A 14,825-nucleotide genomic window follows, 5' to 3' on the forward strand; every position below is an offset into this window, starting at 1 on the left:
AAAAAAAAAGAATCATCGCTGAACTCCTCCCATTTTATATGGTGACACAGTGCATCATTTCTGAGGTTTTTAAAATTATTATTCTGTTTTTACTTGTTAATGTCTTTGATTATTTGCTCAATCTTACATTCTTATGTCTAATGGACTGAGCAACTTCGTTAAAGGTAACAGTATGTAATATAGCAACCACTGTAAATTTCTATCATTTTGTGTTGAGGTCATGTATCATTTTTGTTTTTTTTGTGTTGTTTTGATTGTGTCTTCATTGTTATTTTGTCAGTTTTTAAATTTTTAAAGTAAAAAATTTTAAAAATCTAAAAATAAAATAATTTTGGATTTAGCAAATAATTTCCCATCATCCATTTAGAAAATCACGTGCTTTTGTCCCACATTCCATAGATATAGTACACTATATTAATTGAATTTAGCATGGTAAACCACCTTATATTTGTAAAGCGATCTTGCTTAGTAATGCTTTATAATTTATCATAAGTTGCTAAACTTTGGTTGCTAGTATTTTGGTGAGAATTTTTGTATCAGTGTTCCTATGGATTATTAGTTTTTAACTTTTGCTTTGACTTTTTTTTTCTATTATCAGTATAGTTTCAGATTTGTGAAGTGAATCAAGAGGTGTTCCTCCTGTTCTAGTTTCAAAAAGAGTTTATACAGTTGGAGTTAATTCTTTAAATACTAATAATGCTTACCTTTGCCTATATTATACTTGGAGTTCTTTGAGCCATCGGATATCTAGAACACTACTTTCTTTCAAATTTAGTTTTCAACCATTACTTCTTTGATTTTTTTGTTTTTCTCATTTTTCTTCTTCTGATACTCCTTTTAAATGTGTGGTGCTAGAAAGTTCGGTCACATTCTTCTTTGAGACTATGCTTACTTTCCTCCATTAATTTCTCCACCGTTCTTTCAATGCATACTTTCTACATACTATCGAGTTTATATGTTCTCTGCTTGTGTGTACTAAGACCCAAACTAATGTCCTGCAAAAGTTATATAAGCACTCCACCAGTGAGATACATCCGCAATCCTTCTCATTTTTATTTTGAGACAAAGTCTTGCTGAGTTACCCAGGCTTCCCTTCAACCAATGACACTCTTGACTCAGCCTCCTGAGTAGCTGGGACTACAGGCATGCTCCATCATGCCTGGCTTAAGTATATGTATTCTCTTTTGAAATTCAAGACTATTATTGGTTTCTTGGAGGGAATATTTCATTGTTCAAATTGTACCTTAGAATCCAACTCTTTATTTTCAATTTAGTTTACCTTTTAAGCTGTAATTTCCATTTCTTTTTCATATTCTCTACTGGATGAAGCTTATCACCACACTTTCCTCTTTATGAATGATTTTATTTAGTTTTTGAAAACATTTACAATAATTTTTTTGAAGTCTTTGTTATATCAGATATCTTACCCCATCAATGACAATTTCTGTTGCATAGGTATCTGTTTTCCTTTTTATGGATTTGATATTCCTGTTTCTTTGCATGCCTCAAATTTCTTGGTTCATAAAATCAAGATTTTTAGATATTATACAATGGCAAGACCGTTTTTTTGTGTGTTTGTTTGTTTGTTTTTGGAGACAGGATGTCAATGTCTCGCCCAAGCTTGCTTGTTTCTCAAGATTGCTCTGACTCAGCCTCCCAGGTGTAGGAAGTACAAGTGCGCAGCACAACACCTACCTTATGTAGCAACTTTGAAACCAATTCCTCTCAAACCTTGGTGCTTACTGTTTACGTTGCTTTATTTGTTCAGTGATTGGATGAAATGTTTCAATATACCCTATTTGCCTCACCTGTGATGCTTCTACTCTCTGCTCAGGAGCGGGGTTTACAATCACACTAAGGTGATATAGTTTTCAGCAGTCTTTGACTTCCTCATTCCCTGGTGTCCTTGGTGTCTGTCTCTGTTTGTATTGTACCAAGCTCTTCACTCCTAGGAACTGCAAGCTAATTGCTATACCATTTTCAGCAAAACTTGGTTTACAATTTCTCTATTTGCTTCTGTAGATTAAGCTTGTGTGGTATGAATTGTTTTGCTAGCTCCCAGCGCCTTCATGACATGGAGGCCAATCTCATTCGTACCTCTTGGCTGGTTTCTTTTCAGAGTTCTTCCAATAAAACATATCCTTATGATTTACTTTCTTTCCTTATCACAAAGAGGGTAGATTTCTACAAAAATCGTGTGTGTTACATTTCTTCAAACCATGTGGTGCAGAAGCAGACCATCACCTTTGTCAATTCAGGGAGGCACAAGGAGACAAGATCTGGTTACAGCCCTTCAGGGTTGCAAATGATGTCTTCAGTTCTCAGTCTCAGCCCCAGGGATAGTGATTAATCCCTTTATCTATAGTTCTTACATTCTTTTGATCTCTTGTCCTTCTTACTGACCAATTCCTTTTTCTCCAGTACTGTGTTATAGTTCATAACCCCTTTATGTTTAATGTTTCCTCCCACATTGCAGGAGCTGGAAGCTGGCCAAAGTCCACATACTGTGGAGGCCTCCTGAGCTAGGACCTGGAACCAGGAAGTAGAATCTTTCTCTGCTGTACTATCTCTCCATTCCTCTTCACTGACAAATCTTTGGTGCCAATAGATGAAGAAAATCATGGAAACTTCCCATTTTAATTTCTCAGAGTTGGAAACAGTTGTGTATTTGCAAACTAGAGATATTAAGGTGATAAGCACCAGAAACTCTACTGTCCATTGGTAGCAGAAATGTTGAAGTGTCCTGATACAATGATGCATGGAATACTGAGTAAGAATGAGAACGAATGCACTTATGGGCACAGCATGGGAGAGTCTCATAAACAGAGTTGAATGAGAGATCCAGGCAGAAAGAACACTCTCTGGGCCATTTCATTATGTAAAATTGAAAACCCAGCAAAATGAGTGGTGGCCGTTAGATGAAGGAGACCGGCACCATTTGTGTATGTGTAACATGGATGGTGCTTGTAACAGAGAGAAGAGAACATCAGAGATGTCCTATGATCTTCGTCAAAATAAAATCACACCTGTGTGATATCCCAAATTACCCCTGGTGTGCAGGATGAGCTTTCCTGTCCCGTAAAGGATTAGGGAACAGACTTCTCCAACTCCCACTGCCAAGCTGACACCAAAGAGCCCAGGTCAGGTCACTGTGTCAGACATGGCACAGAAAACATGGGTGGAGACAGAGCCTATATAAACTACCATGTCCTCTTCACACAATGCCAGGCTGGTTGTAACGGCCCTTAGCCTCAAACAATGGGTGTGCTGTTGCTTGTGCTGCTTCTGGGTCTGCTGATCTTTCACCTAGGACTCTGCGTGTGGGCCATCTTTAAGCATTTCCTCACCACAGATATGCCCTCTGCCTTGCAACATCAAGTGAAGATGAGAGTTATGCACTGCATAATACTATATGGGATCAGTTTGGTGAGTTTACTCTAAGGCTCCATTGTGCGTTGGGAGTGCTGTCTCTGTACTTTTCCTCACTCTCCCTCTTCCATTTCTCTCCTCTTCTCAGATTCCTCCAAGGCAGAATTCGCCACACTCTTTTGTATCTGCTGTTTTGTTTCTCTTTCTCCTTGCATCTTACTTTCCTTGTCTCCCTCCCTTTTTTCTTTGTCCTTTCCGTTCTTCACTTCATTTTCTTCTTTTTGATTTTTTCTTTCTTTACTCTTCCCTGCTTCATTAACTACATCTCTCCCCCCTTCTCTTCCTTTATTCTTTCCTTTATTATTTCATTTTCTTTTTCATGTTTTCCCACCCTCTTCATCCATTTCTCATTTATCTTTCTTTCATATTTCCTTCTCTTCTCCCTTCTTTCTTGGTTCATCCTTCCATCATTTCTTCCTTCATTCTTGTTTTTGTACTTTCCTTCCTTCCTCTTTTCTCCTTTCCTGCCTTCTATGCTTCCCTCTCTCCTTTCTGCTTACTTTAATTCCCTTCTTCCTTCCCCCTCATTTCCACCCTGCCCTCTTTCTTTCATTATTTCCATTCCTTCCCCCCTTTTCTTCTCTTTCTGTCCCATCTTGTTTTCTTTATCCCCTGCATCTTTCATACTTGTTTTTCTTTCTTTCCTTTTTTGTTTCTTTTCCTCCTTCCTTTTTCCTTTCACTCTCTGCTTCCCCACTCCGTACTGTCTCTATGTCCCTCTAATTTCCTGCCTTTCTTTCATCAGCATCAAACATTCATGCAGCTTCAACCGCCATGCTTCTTTCTGGGAGGGAGGTAAATAACACTTTTAGACCCATTCCCTGAAAATCAAGGGCTTGATGAGATCTGACACTTCCAATAAAGAAGCTTCCTTCTCCCTCCATGCACTTGTCTTCTCTCAGGTGTTTCTCCTGTTTTCCTACCTTTCTCACATGTAAATACCTTGAAGGCAATGACTATGATATTCAGCTTTTAATTCCTGAACCCAAGCACATGGCCAGGCATGTCATTCGTACTATCGCATGATGATATAATAAATGAGGTCAGGTAACATTTCAGGATGGCTCCAGCCAGACCCTGAAGAGAGTTTTGGTGTGAAATGGTGGTAATAAACCAGCACCTGTGACAACCCAGGAGATTTCTGTATGAGGCAAACAACTTGAGTTAAATCTAATGTCCCAATCTTGGGGATCTAAAAGAGGCCCAACACCTCTTGCTGATTACCTCTGAGGACAACAGTGAAAGAGGTTAGAGCTACGAAGCATTGACCAGACTCAGCTAGACAATGTATGTCTTCTTGCACTGCCTCTCGCTAGCTGTGGGATCAGGGGCCATGGGAAACCCTTTTTTCTTAGTTTGATCTGTGAAATGAGAAGGATTGTATTCTATCTGTCTCAGAAGGTTGACAAAAGAATTCGAAGGCATGTTATATGGATTAATGGGTTAAGATTGCTTGGCAAAAATTTAAAAAAGGAAAAGTATGCTGTTCCTGGACAATTGATGGAGTTTTTCACCATAGGCCTGCATCACGTCAAGTCTGAGCTCCACCACTAACCAGCTCAGAAACTTGGAAATTAGCATCTCTGAGCTTCAGTGTCCCTCAATTGTCTCTCTCTGAGGCCTTCTGAGCAACCTCCAGAATCTATTGTCACTGGCTGCAATGTTTGTGGGTTGCTGTTGAAGAGAAAACCTAAGGATTGGGAAAGCCCCATCTTTCTGCTTCTTGGATATCTGGACCCCTTGTTTCTAGTCCTATAGTCTCAGATTACTTTGTAATTTCTTATGACACAACAGACGCAAAATATGAGGTCAGTGGAAGAGAGGATCCTAAATAACAATGCACCTTGGGCATGAAATATCTCACTTTCTGTCTATACTGCACCAAATACCTAGATATTAGCTTGTGTATAATTAAAATGGGCATATTTATAAACGTACTTTGCAAAAAAGTAGGGTGATTGAAAAATATGGGGAATGATTTAATTACAAAATGAATACAGTAAATGACACTGCCTTTAACTCCACCGCCTCCACACAAAAACACACACATGAAAATGCTCCCCTTTATTTTGGACTTATTAATGTGATCATTTTTGCCACTTTCTTGAAGTCCTCTTTTGTGAATGTTCTTACATGGGGTCATCAAAAATGCAGTGAATGCTGCTGTCCAGTGCCATCCAACAGATAGACAGGCACATTAAATGAGAGGGGAGTGTCCTCATCTATCTTATGCACTGGATGGCACTATGGGACTTCTGGCTCATCCCCAAGGTGAAAAGGACCAGCACAAGTAAGCACTTGAATCAACTGAGGAAACCGAGGCAAACACAACAGTGAAACTGAAGAAATCCCTAAAAGATACTTCGAGAACTGGTTCAGAAAGAGGCAAGCGTGCTAGGGTAAATATCAAGTGAGAGTAGATACTTTGAAGGGAGTTAAGGGCATTGTGCCTTCACTGTGATAAAATTTTAAGAATTTATGCACATATTGTGTTTCAATCCCCATCATATGTAGTCTTTCGCCATTACTACACACCCTCCTCGGTTCACAACCCAGTCCCCAGATGAGCACATTGCTCTTTTCTGCTGAACACAAATGCAGCTTCAGGATCCTCCATCGCAGAGCTCTGGGTGTGCAGCGGTGAGTGTTGAAACAGGTGACCAAGCAGCTTTGCTGTTTCTGGCTGGGGAACGTCCAGAAGAGCACCAAAGAGAGCAAGGACAGCAGAGGGATGCCTTGGATAATTGACTTTCTTCACTCGGTGTATTTTTCCCAATCTAACACAAATTCAGCTGCCACTTTGACAAATCAACCCTTATATGGCTCTAACAATACCACAGAGCAGGAATTTGTAAACAGGAGGATTTGTTTGGCTCAAAGTTGTGGAAGTGGGAACGGCCAGGAGCATGGCACTCACAGTGGGTATAGCATGGCACCTACTTCATCCATTGGCAGAAAGGCTAGTGTACATGTGTTTGCAATTGGGCAGAACTCATTCTATCATCAGGATCCCAATCCAGAGATAACTGACCTACTCCCACCTTAGGGAATAGAATCCATTCATCTGGGAAATTGCCTAAGCACCTAGGTAAAGTTTCACCTCTTAATACTGTCATGTGAGGAACAAAATTTCAACACGAGCCTTGGAAGGGATAAACATAAGAGCCCAGTTTCCTACATGAACACAACCCAGAGCCCACAGAAATGAAATGAGCAGACTATATAGGAAGGAAGTAGAAGAGAAACATGAGAAGCTTTAGGAGTTGTAATCTGAGACCTGCCTTCCAGACCCTAACCTCCCCTTTGCCTCACGTTCTTCCTCTTGTCTCCAACAGGCAAACATACTGGAAAAGATGAGAATTTGCTCTCTTCCCAGATTGTTCCACTTTATGCAAACCATAATATTCACAAAGAAGAAGGACCCTAAAGTGGTGGTGACTGACCTGCTCTTTGGAACAATCCCAGTGAGGCTGTTCCAGCCCAAGACAATGTCCTGCAGCCCGCGTCGAGGCATCATCTTCTACCATGGAGGAGGTGGAATGTTGGGCGGGCTGGGTAAGGAGATTCCCCATGGTGAGCAAGAGATAAAAGGACCATGGTATAGGCAAAACTTTGTTCAAGATCCTAGGTGATGCACGTGGAATGAGTTAAAGGAATCTTTTAGGGGAGCCAAACGAGAGTGTTAGCGGCTTGCTTCCACAGATGGGAATATTAGGTGGTAGTTGGGGCCCTTGACAGCACAGTGGCTTCCCCTTCCCTCCCCATGCACACTCATGGCCACAGTCCTGTCCTGTCTGCATCACAGTGACCTCAGACTCACACATTGTTCTTAGATCTGCAGATCCATACCCACTTTCTCTTGGCCACCTCCTTCACTTCTGGAGAAGCTCCTTGCATCTGTTTCTCTATGCTTGCAGTTCACTTAGCCTCAAAATTTATCTCCAGTGTTGGGTGTGGATCTCAGTAGTAGGAAGCTTACCTAGCATGAATGAGGTTCTGGGTGACATCCTCAAGAGTGCACAAAAAAAGTCCCCATCACAACTTTGCGTGGGTCAACCTCTGAGGGTGGCCGTACCCAGCATCCTATCTCACACTCTGGTCTGCTCTGGACCAGTCTCCATTGTCGTCTTCAGCCTTGTTAAACATATGTGGTGCTTGTGGAAAACAGATTTGATCTTGGTCCTCCTTTGTTTGCCTTTTCTGTCTGTTTGCCCCAACTTAGAGTGTGAACTCCAAGGGTGCAGGGAAAACTGCTAGTATCTCTGTCAGCTCTCAGTACTTAGCTGCAGTGTTTCTTGTTTGAAGGAATGAATGTATAATGAGGTGAATGATCGGTGAATGGTTGCATAAATGGACAAGTCTGCCAGTATACAAATGGATGAGCGTGTGCTCACATACATCCATGGGTACATGGAAACAACTTGAAATTTAACTGAAAACACATCCCATTCAAGTGACCCATCTTTCTGAGCTCTCTTCCTTCTCTGAAGCCCCTAGGGACCCCTCCCTCAGGTCCAAATGTAAAGGCAGGGATGGGTAGGCCAATATTCCCTGAGGACCAAGGCAGCAATGTGCTGGTGCACACTCAATTTCAGTGGTGACTTGTGACTCAGCTGAACCCCTCACTGCCTCTGCCTCCATTTCTCCTTCACTGTCACGCCACAACTCAGCCTGGATGATGGAGCACCCTCTTCATAAACTCTCCTGAACATGGGAACCACCTGATGTGATTTAGAGGAAGATTTTGAAGCCATGAACCCTACCCAGAACCATGGTTCCCAGTGGGTGGGATGTGGCTTTCAGGTAGCGGACATTGGAAGATTCTCTGGTACCTCTCTGTGCCACCAGCAGGAACTGGGCAGGGTTGAGTGGGAGGAGTATTTGGTAGGTCTTGGGCTCACTACTGGCCCTGCGGCACAGCCCACTGATATCAATGGATCTGCGTTCTCGAGCATCACTTGTCGTATTCTATTAATGTCTGTGGCCAATACAATCATCATTTATATCCTCAGCAATATAAATACATCAGATTATTAATGTTTCCAGGCAGACATGCCCAACTTGATTTACTTTGGCTTTGTCCATTTTAGATCCCTAAAATTTCCTGGTTTTTAATTTCCTCCAGTGTGATATTAATTAATGAAAACCTGATTTTCTTGGTCTGCTTCCTTCTCTGTTAATGGAATTGGAGCCGATGTGTGGCATTTCCCTGGCAGGGCCAGAGTCCCTCCAGAGATCAGAGTAGAAGTACAGATAGGACAGAATCCTTCAACCAGAGCTGTGCTCCTTGGAGCTGTAGAGAGGTGCGGGGCCCTCCGTGTGTGTGATTGGGGTCTGCTCTTGTCTTGCAGATTGTTACCACAACGTGTGTGCTTTCCTAGCTCGAGAAACCGACTCAGTGCTGCTGTCTGTGGGGTGAGTTTCTCAGAGAGTTCTCAGCTTTTCCAAGGTAAGAAGCAGGTGTGGGGGGTCCCGGATGATTGTAGAGCAGTGAGGAGTCCCTGACCAAGAGGCATTCCTGTGCATGAGGCCCCAACAGTGGAGCAGTTTCTTTTATAGCAGCAGCAGCCTCTACTTCTGGTGAGTGGCAGAGCAGTAGTGTGAGCAGAATGGTTCAATACATGGCCCACAACCTGCTGTGGAACATTTCTGGGCATACCACCATGTGGCTGAATCTTAGCAGTGCAAAATGAAATGAAATAATTTTAAAAATCACATAAATCTGGTAGATTTGTTAAAGTTTAAAATAATTAAAATGAAAGTCATATCTGTTATAATGATTCATATTTCAAACAATACATGCCACATAGGGAAGAGGAAGGATGATATATCCAGCAGTCAAGGTCACACACCTCTTGTGTTCGGCAACATGTGTTGGGAAGAGATGGTGGGGTGGAAATGGCTGGCTGAAAGTCATGGACAAGGTCTTGGCTGTGGTTGAGGCGATGGTCCTGTAGATTCTTATTGTGTCATTAAGTAACTACCTTCCTACCCTTGTACCCACTGCCAACCACATCGGGACCAAGTAGAGGGTGTCTTAAAATATAACTCCAGTCCTCTGGAAACAAGGTTGGCTTTGAATTGATGGACGGGGAGTGGGGCTATGGGTTCCAGTTCCTGTTCCTAGAGATCTCTACAAGTAAGGAAGAGACAGTTTAGAGAAGACAGGTGAGAGAAACTAAGTAGAGCTGTGTTGCAGTCTGAGTGTGTGATGGCCCCGTCTAAGCTTGGTTGCTTCCAGTGTGAGTAGAGAGTGCAGCTGTGACTCCAGCTGGTCATCTGACACCGCTGACTCTCTCTGGAGACACTGAAGAGGGCAGCATGTTTCCAGTATGCAGTGACTCACAGCACTGGTCACTGCTATGGCTGAACTGCTGCCATTACAGTCCATGTCTCCAAAGACCATAGGAATAATTTAGGTCCCTTGAACAAGAAGCACAGACAGGTATGAGTGAGAGCTTACTCTGACATTTTAAGGAGAGGCTCAGTGCATCTTTAATCACATATCTGTGGAGATGTGGACTGTGGGCCAGAGCAGTTCCAATGGAATGACTGGTGGGATGAGCAGGGAGAGGTGGGACTTTGGACTGTAAGAGGCATGCAGTGGGGGATGGTTGGGAAGGCGTGCATTAAGGGTACTGAAACAGGAGATTTTTCTCCCCCTCCTCTCCTTTCCTTTTTCTGGCTGAAAGCTACTTTCCCTAGACTTTAGTCTTAGCTTGCCTATTCCCTACTGACAGGCAGTGGGAGTTATACCTGAAGATTGCATCTTTTGATGAAGAGGTGGTAGGGACAAATAGAGCAAGTATTCACATTTCCACACAGGCAAAGTTTTATGGGGCAGAGGCTTTGCCTGGAGGGAATGAGCTGTTTTTTGCACAGAGTAACAAAGAGCCCTCTGTGAGTCCAAGTTAGGAGGATCACGAGTTGAAGTTTAGCATGGGAAATTAGTGACATGCTGAGACACTGTCTGAAATGTCCAAAAATAAAAACGTTCTGGAAATTTAATTCAGTGTGAAAGCTCAGGTTTCAACTTGGTTTGAGCTCAGAGTTACAGCATTTGTCTCATATGCACAAGGCACTGTGTTTGAGCCCCAAAACTACTGAAAAAAACAATATTTGTGTGACACACTTGAATACTGGATAGCCACAGTGATCATGTTTCAGGGCTCTGGAATTTCTGTGCATCTTGCATCATTTTCCAGTGCAAAACATACCAGCCTTCTATTTATAAATGAGAAGAGGCTCTACTTTTCTCAGGAACTGCTGAGTTACTCTTACAGGTGTCATCATCATGCATAAGAGTCCAGGCTTTCTGGTAGGCTACTACTGAAGAACACAAGTGTGGGGTAGTAGACACACATACCAGCACCAATGGGCAGTACATCAAACTGATCCTGTGTCATTGTCTCGGACAAAATATTTAAAAATCTGAAAATATCCCTATGCAAAACTGGGTAGAATCTGACTCAAGGACGGGTTAAAGTACCAAAGAGAACAGAAATATTATGAACACAGAGATTCCAAGCTGATTAACCCAGTTTAGTCACTCATAACAAATCGGTAGCCCACAAGAAAGAGTCAGTATTCTCAGAAAGAGCAGCTTTCAGGTCCCTGGGAAGTAACTGGGGGATCTGTTATAATCCAGGAGATAGAGGTGCTATTTAAAGACACCTTCAGGGAAACTAATAATGTATTGTTCATATGTGTGAACTCCAAAACTAGTAATTTTGAATTGACAGAGGGGCAATGAAGCTAGAGAGCTTAGTTAGGCTTGTTCTTTGCAACGGTTTTTCACTTAATTCAGACTTTATGCCCCTGTGACTTTACCAGGGTGTCATGAAGGGCCTAACGAAACATGTCATGCTACAAAGGCTACCCTTATCTTTTTGTCATTCCAACCTTCTGTTCCAGCTCAGTCTGATCACGGTGCTCATTACCTGACTCAGGACCACCACTAGGTTCACTTGCCATTTGTCTGTCCTCGTTGCTTGTTCCCCTTCCAAAGACAATAGCTTTCAACCTGCATGATCTTGTATGGGGTTTTTGGATGCATGGGAAGCAAAGCATCAGCTGGGAACTTAGAATCCTGGACAGCCAGGGTTTTGGGAAGTTCTTTACAGTAACATAGGAAAACAAAGGTATACTCACAGTTACTTTTTAGACTCTTTCTGAAAAACTCGCTGAGGAAGTTCTCCTAAGGGCTGTAGAGGACATTCCAGGACAGTTGGCCTGCAGGGACTCTTGTGAACCGTGTTGTTTCCTCTCTATTCCTTAGGTACCGGAAGCTACCAGACTACCATTACCCTGTCATTACCAGAGACTGTCTGAATGCTTCTATCCACTTCCTGAAGAGACTGAACAGCTATGGCGTGGACCCTTCCCGAGTTGTGGTCTGTGGGGATAGCATTGGAGGAGGGGTTGTAGCCCAAGTCACCCAGGCCTTGGTGGGCCAAAAAGATCTTCCCCAGATCAGGGCTCAAGTCATAATGTATCCAGTTATCCAAGGCATCAATTTCCAGTTACCATCCATGCAGCAGAACAAAAACGTTTCATTCCTCACCCCTGACTTACTGTTTATGTTCATTTGCAAATACATGGCCATTGACCTCTCCTGGCAAGATGCTATGTTGAAAGGAACTTTTATACCCCCAGAAATCTGGATGAAGTACAGGAAATGGCTGAGCGCTGACAACATCCCCGAGAGTTTCAAGAACAAATATCAGGAACCCCAGTTTCCTGGGCCTTTTAATGAGACTGTCTACTTGGAAACCAAACATCTGTTTGATGCAGGAAATGAACCCATCCTAGCAGATGACGAGACCATTGCCCAGCTTCCTGACCTCTTCCTAGTGAGCTGTGGTCAGGACCTCCTCCGTGATGATGCCTTGCTCTATAAGAAGCGCTTGGAAGACCAAGGGGTCCCAGTGAGCTGGTGCCACGTGGAGGATGGCTTCCATGGATGCATGGTTTTATTTGATAAGCAACCTTTCTCCTTCCCATGCTCCCTGAAAATTTTAAATGCTGTAGTCAGTTACATAAAGGGCCTATGACAGCAACACTGGGACCATGAGTATCATGAAGCCAGGATATCTCTGTCACAGCTAAGGATTCTCTTGAGTTCTATTTTATTGCAGGGAAGATACTAATTCATCATGGCCCATTTGGGGAGGATAAGATGGAGTGAAGAACCATATCAATTTCATTCTCTAGAAAATAAAGCTTGTTTTCCTTCCAGTTCTCTCATTGTCCAGGCTTGCATTTAGCAGGGTTCTCTAACATTGAGTAATAAATATCAAAGGAGGAAAGAAAAACACCTTAAATCTATCTTGAAGCCTTAACCCGTAAGATCTCTGCAGAATAAGTGCCAACAACTTGTCCCATTGTCCATGAGGAACAGATAATCACCATAACAAAACATTGCTGGGGTCATGTTCCTGCTGGAGGAAGGGTCACTTCATTGCTCCTGGGTCAATGTCACTAGTAAAATCCCAGGTCTGAGTGGCTCCAGCTGGCCTAGACATATTCTAGCAACTCATCTTTCCCTTGATCCAAAGATCTGTAGAGTGGACTACAGAAAGACTTAGAGGAGTTTTTGGAAATTGAGACATGAGGCAGAGGCAAGATGAGACACATCAAAAAATGGTGATCTATCGAGAGCCAGGAGCTTTATCTGAACTTGGGTATTTAATAAGAATTCTTAAGTAAGATACCTAGCTGCCAAGAGTATTTTCTCTGAGCCAAGGCCATGTTGTGAAGCTCTGGATGCTATCTAGAATGTTGAAAGTGCATTTTCTGATGTAGCTAGGCCATCCTCATTTCTGCAAAGCCCAGTGATCACTGCCACTCTCTCTGTCCCCATGCAATGGAAAGCGGACCTCTGGCTTGTGTACTGGAAAGGCCATATTTGCAGGATAGGCCCAAGTTTTCTTGATGTTTCTTTAGGAGCTGCATGCCCACTGCAGTCCAGTCCCACTCAAGTAATGGAGCTGCTCCTTTCCATGCAATCATCGTCTCTGTAGGTACCAACACCCTCAGCAGTGACTAATGATGGATCCTGGGTTTCTGCAGGTGACAAGGGTCCTGCAATAAGGGCCAATGTCCACATTGGCAAGTCATTTGGTTTTACACCATTACAGTCTGAGAAGAAATTGTACTTTTTGTAGTTTATCAGCAGCTTTGATGGAAGCAGTATCTAATTTCTGTTTCCATGTGATACAAACTTCTAATGCTTAGAAGGTATGAGGTAAGGAATGTGTATTATGATAAGCTACCACATTTGGTTTCTGTTATTACATGGGAACAGAAGTTAGATACTGCTTCCACCAAAGCTGCTAACATAACTACAAAAAATATAAGTTCTTCTCATGCTCCATTGGTGTAAAACCAATGACTGGCCAGTATGGACACGGGCTCTTATTGCAGGACCCTTGTCACCTGCAGGAGCCCCTGATCCACCATCAGTCACAGGTGAGGGTGTTGGTACCTAGAGAGACGATGATTGCATGGAAGGGAGCAGCTCCATCAGTACTTTGGCTTATGATGTCTTATGACACCTCCTTCCCCAAATAACACTTGCTTCCTTAAACAACAACAGAGAGACCGATGCACCCCAGTACACACCAGAAAGGCACCTGTCATTCTAACACATGCAGATTGCACTGGGTGTGAACAGCATGGATGAGAGGTCACAGGGCCACATCAGGACCTGCTTTCTGCAGCAGGGCACAAAAGAAGGTGATGGGAAGAGCAGTGAGGCTGACTTGTTGGCTGAGGACACTCAGGCTAGTCCACACCTACGGGTGAGCTTCAACTTCTGGAGCTGGTGACAGCTGGTTGCTCCTGGAAGGTTTCTGTCACCTTCCTGAGCTCTACCTTCCTTCTTCTTCCCTATCATTACAGTTTGTTCTCTCAGAGGGTCCCTTGACTTTCCTGGAACCTCTTCCCAGACTGCTCATGACAGCTGCTTTCTGTCCTTGGGCCATCAGGACAGAGATGACACACCAGCTGTCTGCTGTTCCTCTTAAAATTCCTTCAGACTCAAAAACACCAGTGTGTCCTTAAGATCCATTGATCTCCATGGACCTGGCTGAATCTCAACCAGAACATGTAAGAAATCATGGACTCTGCTAGTTACCCAGAGAGCCAAGTGTCACAATGCAACAATTGATGAGCAAAAATATCAAATTCTCAGGATTCTTTTGAGGGTTGTGTGGAAGCAGAGGACGATTTTGGCCTCATCTCATTTTACCAGGAAGAAACCAGCCAGTTCAAGGGAAAGACTTCCAGAAGTTGGGAAATTTCCACAGAGTGGGGAATTAGAGAGGCATCAATGAAGTGATGGCAAGAGAGTCAGAAGGGCCCACTGAAGTCATTCAAGTCTTTCAGGAACACAG

At 43.0% G+C, this 14,825-nt stretch overlaps 1 protein-coding gene across 1 annotated transcript; it reads left to right on the top strand.

The window, feature by feature from the left end:
• The first annotated feature begins 3,250 nt into the window (after positions 1 to 3,250).
• On the top strand, positions 3,251 to 12,487 carry LOC102021246 (arylacetamide deacetylase-like 4). Its single transcript, XM_005403940.1, has 4 exons — positions 3,251 to 3,426; positions 6,765 to 6,984; positions 8,781 to 8,844; positions 11,708 to 12,487. Exons 1-4 carry the CDS (start codon positions 3,259 to 3,261, stop codon positions 12,480 to 12,482), a joined length of 1,227 nt encoding a protein of 408 aa, XP_005403997.1. The 5' UTR covers positions 3,251 to 3,258; the 3' UTR covers positions 12,483 to 12,487.
• The last annotated feature ends 2,338 nt before the right edge of the window (positions 12,488 to 14,825 follow it).

Source organism: Chinchilla lanigera, unplaced genomic scaffold, assembly GCF_000276665.1.
Source record: "Chinchilla lanigera isolate Chin_1 unplaced genomic scaffold, ChiLan1.0 scaffold00085, whole genome shotgun sequence".
Lineage (NCBI taxonomy): Eukaryota > Metazoa > Chordata > Mammalia > Rodentia > Chinchillidae > Chinchilla > Chinchilla lanigera.